The 3,291-nt window shown below is 37.1% G+C and overlaps 1 protein-coding gene across 1 annotated transcript; it reads right to left on the reverse strand.

Moving 5' to 3' along the window:
- Positions 1-1,612: 1,612 nt before the first annotated feature.
- LOC106101806 (chorion class B protein PC10-like) lies at positions 1,613-2,314 on the reverse strand. Its single transcript, XM_013281143.1, has 2 exons — positions 2,264-2,314; positions 1,613-2,089 (listed from the first exon to the last, which is right to left on the reverse strand). Exons 1-2 carry the CDS (start codon positions 2,312-2,314, stop codon positions 1,613-1,615), a joined length of 528 nt encoding a protein of 175 aa, XP_013136597.1.
- Between the last annotated feature and the right edge of the window lie 977 nt (positions 2,315-3,291).

A 3,291-nucleotide genomic window follows, 5' to 3' on the forward strand; every position in this document is an offset into this window, starting at 1 on the left:
GTCTCCATTGCTGGAAATTGCGCCGGCGGCTGTGGGTGCAACGGAGCTTACAACGGTGCTTACCTCTACTGAAAACAAACTGTGGCTATTTGAGTTTTCTATAATAATAAAGCGATAATTGATTATCTTATGTAAAGCTCTAATTTCTGTTTTATACCTCTTCATCTTATGACTGAAACACATTAGACACATTTCAACTAAAGTGTTGCTGTTCCACAGTCAACAACTTTCAAAATATCATATTGCCATCCCTCACCTTCTCCTTGGAAAGAGAAAGAAAACAGTATTTTTGCTACAATTGTAACCTCAGTGGAATTCTACAATTACACAGTATATTGTATATTGATTCATCATCGCCAATTCACTATGTGTTCCCACTGAGAGGCTCGGAGCCTACTCTAAGATATTGCGTTGTCAATCACGCTTTCATACTACGGGTTGGTTGACCTGTCCTTGAATTTCTTCGCCGATATGTGCAGGTTGCATCACGATGTTTTCCTTCACCGTAAGAATGATCTGTAAATTATGTACATATAACATTCGAAAATCTCATTGGTACATGGTGGGATTGCAACTCAGGACCTGTGGATTACAAAGTTCTCAAGTCCCTAAGCTATCGAAACTCAACCTGTATAGGTTATCCATTAGAATAAAGGTTATTTTATATATTGGCAAAAATAACATTTCCGTCTTGATACAAAAATAACAACGTGAATAAGTATTCTGTATCGAGATAAATTTGAACTTGAATAATCAAAAACTTTTACATTGTTCCGTCTATAAAAATTAAAATAGATGTTTGCAAGTGTTCTGTCATTTGTTAGACGTTCAGAACAAAAATTGAATAAACCACTCGTCATAGCAAATGTTATTTCATTAAGAATGAGTATGTTATTAACATAAAAAGTTGAATCCTCTGAAAAAGATTGTCAGACAGTTTTAAGTTCACCCAAAAACCTTTTTTAAGATGTGGGATCAAACAACAGCAAGTTCATTCTGTGTCGGTTTCAGCGTTACTAGCGACCTGGGCGAGATTATGCGGTGCCCCATTTTTAGACTTCAGCACAGGTGAAGAGGTTTATGTGAGACTGTGTAATTCTCAGATCGGTGGCGCCCCATTCTAACCAGTGCCCTTCGCGGTCATACAACCAGGCCCTGTCACCGGCCCCTCAAAAACTCTTATTGAAATATGAAAGCCCTGTGACTAACAAAAAAAAACTTTGCGAGTTTAATAAATAATACCAAGTGAAATTTTACTAATAAATAAACATGACCTTGACTCCAATAAACTAATGGGGTATACTCACGATATTTATTGTAAACTTTTTAGGTGTTAATACAATTTTTATTATACTCGTAATCTGCAAAATTAAATGATGTATCGAATTACTTATCATCAATTCATCATCAGGGGATAATGGCGATGACTTTAATTACTTAGTTTGCCTGGCCTTATCCCACTCACGTGGCTTCGATGCACAGGTTTCTATAAACCTTGTTATTTAAATAATTGAATGACTTAAAGTCAAAATAGAAAAACTTAAGAATAAATAATTAGAAACATTTGCATTCAAAATTGTATATTTTCAACTGAGGTCGTCAATGACATTTCTTAGTAGATTCCGCAACCACATCCACCGAAGGCACGTCCAGCAATAGCGGGACCGTATCCGATTCCGGCAGCGAGGCCGGGTCCGTAGCCCAAACCAGCGGCAGCGGGGTAGCCCCAAGCGGGTCCAGCGATGTCTTCGCTCACCATGCCTACGGCACCGTTGCCACAGCCGTAAGAGACGGCACCAGCGCCAGCGGTAGGCAGAGCACCCTCCAGACCGACGGTTCCCAGGAAAGGAAGCTCACCGCCGACGGCTAAGATGCCTCCGATCTCGTTCTCAGACAAAACGGACAAACCGACAGGTGGGATGGGGGAAGCACTGGAGGTGGGGAATCCGCCACCGCTGGATGTTGGGACGGCGGCCAGACCGCATCCGCATCCGGCTCCATAGCCACCCCAGGCACCGGCGCCGAAGGGAGCTGCAGCTAACAAAGGAGCTTCGAGACCTAAGCCAGCGCCGCAGTACGCGGAGATGGACTGTAAAAGAATTGTAATTGAGTAACACACACTTAAAAATATTATTTTTGATCCATTCATGTTCATGTCACGTCAGAAAATTTTATTCTTTGACATTTGGATTTATCTGGTGACCTACTTCTTCTTCGACTTTGTTTCAGATTTCAATTGACAAAAATCAAATTAGTAACTTACTTGAGCCAAAAAGGCCTGAAGGCAGAAAAGAAGGACGGTCTTAGCAGACATGTTGATGTATGTATGATACTGTACTGACTTTACTGAAAAGTACGGGCATATTTATATGAAAAAACATCGACTAACATAATACTAAAATAAAATTAAGAAATCATTTACTTAAAATACTTACATACAATACGTGACCATTAGAAAAATAATTAAGAAATATTAATCGCACCACACCTATTGTTTTCATGTTTCATTAAAAAAATAAGTGAATCGGAATGTGTTGTTTTCGGGTGATAAGAGAAGTAATAAAAAAATCTGTTTTTAAAGTAATAAGATTAAAGCCTTATTAAAATTAGTGAAAAAGATACACCAGCCTAAGGAACTCTAAGCTTACTAATAGTTATATATCGACAAATAGTTAATGGTAGATTTTTCATGAACATTTTGAAGTTTTAAACCCTACATTTGTAAAATAATACATTTTCTATATCTGTTATTGCACTACTAGACATTGAACACATAAACAGTTTTACTTTAATAGTATTTTATTACAGAAGCCATTTCACATTCTATTTCAAGTTTTATAATTTAAAAGGTAGACCATATTAAGATAATGGCAAAAAAACTCATTGGGATCCATTTGTTTGTAACCAACTACAAAATTGTTGAAAGCTTCAAAAAACATACACTCCATTTACTCATAAAAGTTACTTACAGTTTTTGGTAAAACATTTTTATAAATAGCTATCTGTGCGTTAAAATTCAAAGATAAATTTCCATTAAATACAATATCATGTTTTGGGCACATTTTCATTTTTAAAGTGTGACTACTAATTTTGACGTCAAGTTTACCTATTCTTAGTCAATATTGTGAAATTGTATTGTACGCCGGATAAAGGAAAATATATAAATAGCTTGCTTCTTGCTATAAAATCATTCTCGATTCCACAGTCGGAAAACAAACCTCCAACATGTCTCCTTTCGCTTTCTTGTTGCTCTGCATCCAAGCTTGCTTGATCCAGGTAAATATTGCTTGT

The sequence above is a fragment of the Papilio polytes genome, unplaced genomic scaffold (assembly GCF_000836215.1).
Source record: "Papilio polytes unplaced genomic scaffold, Ppol_1.0 DF823935.1, whole genome shotgun sequence".
Taxonomy (NCBI): Eukaryota; Metazoa; Arthropoda; class Insecta; order Lepidoptera; family Papilionidae; genus Papilio; species Papilio polytes.

Excerpts from the sequence above, each read along its gene's own strand:
- LOC106101806 (XM_013281143.1), bottom strand. The coding sequence starts at position 2,314 with ATGTCTGCTAAGACCGTCCTTCTTTTCTGCCTTCAGGCCTTTTTGGCT. Across the intron at positions 2,090-2,263 it reads TTCAGGCCTTTTTGGCTCAA|TCCATCTCCGCGTACTGCGG; the intron begins GTAAGTTACTAA and ends ATTCTTTTACAG.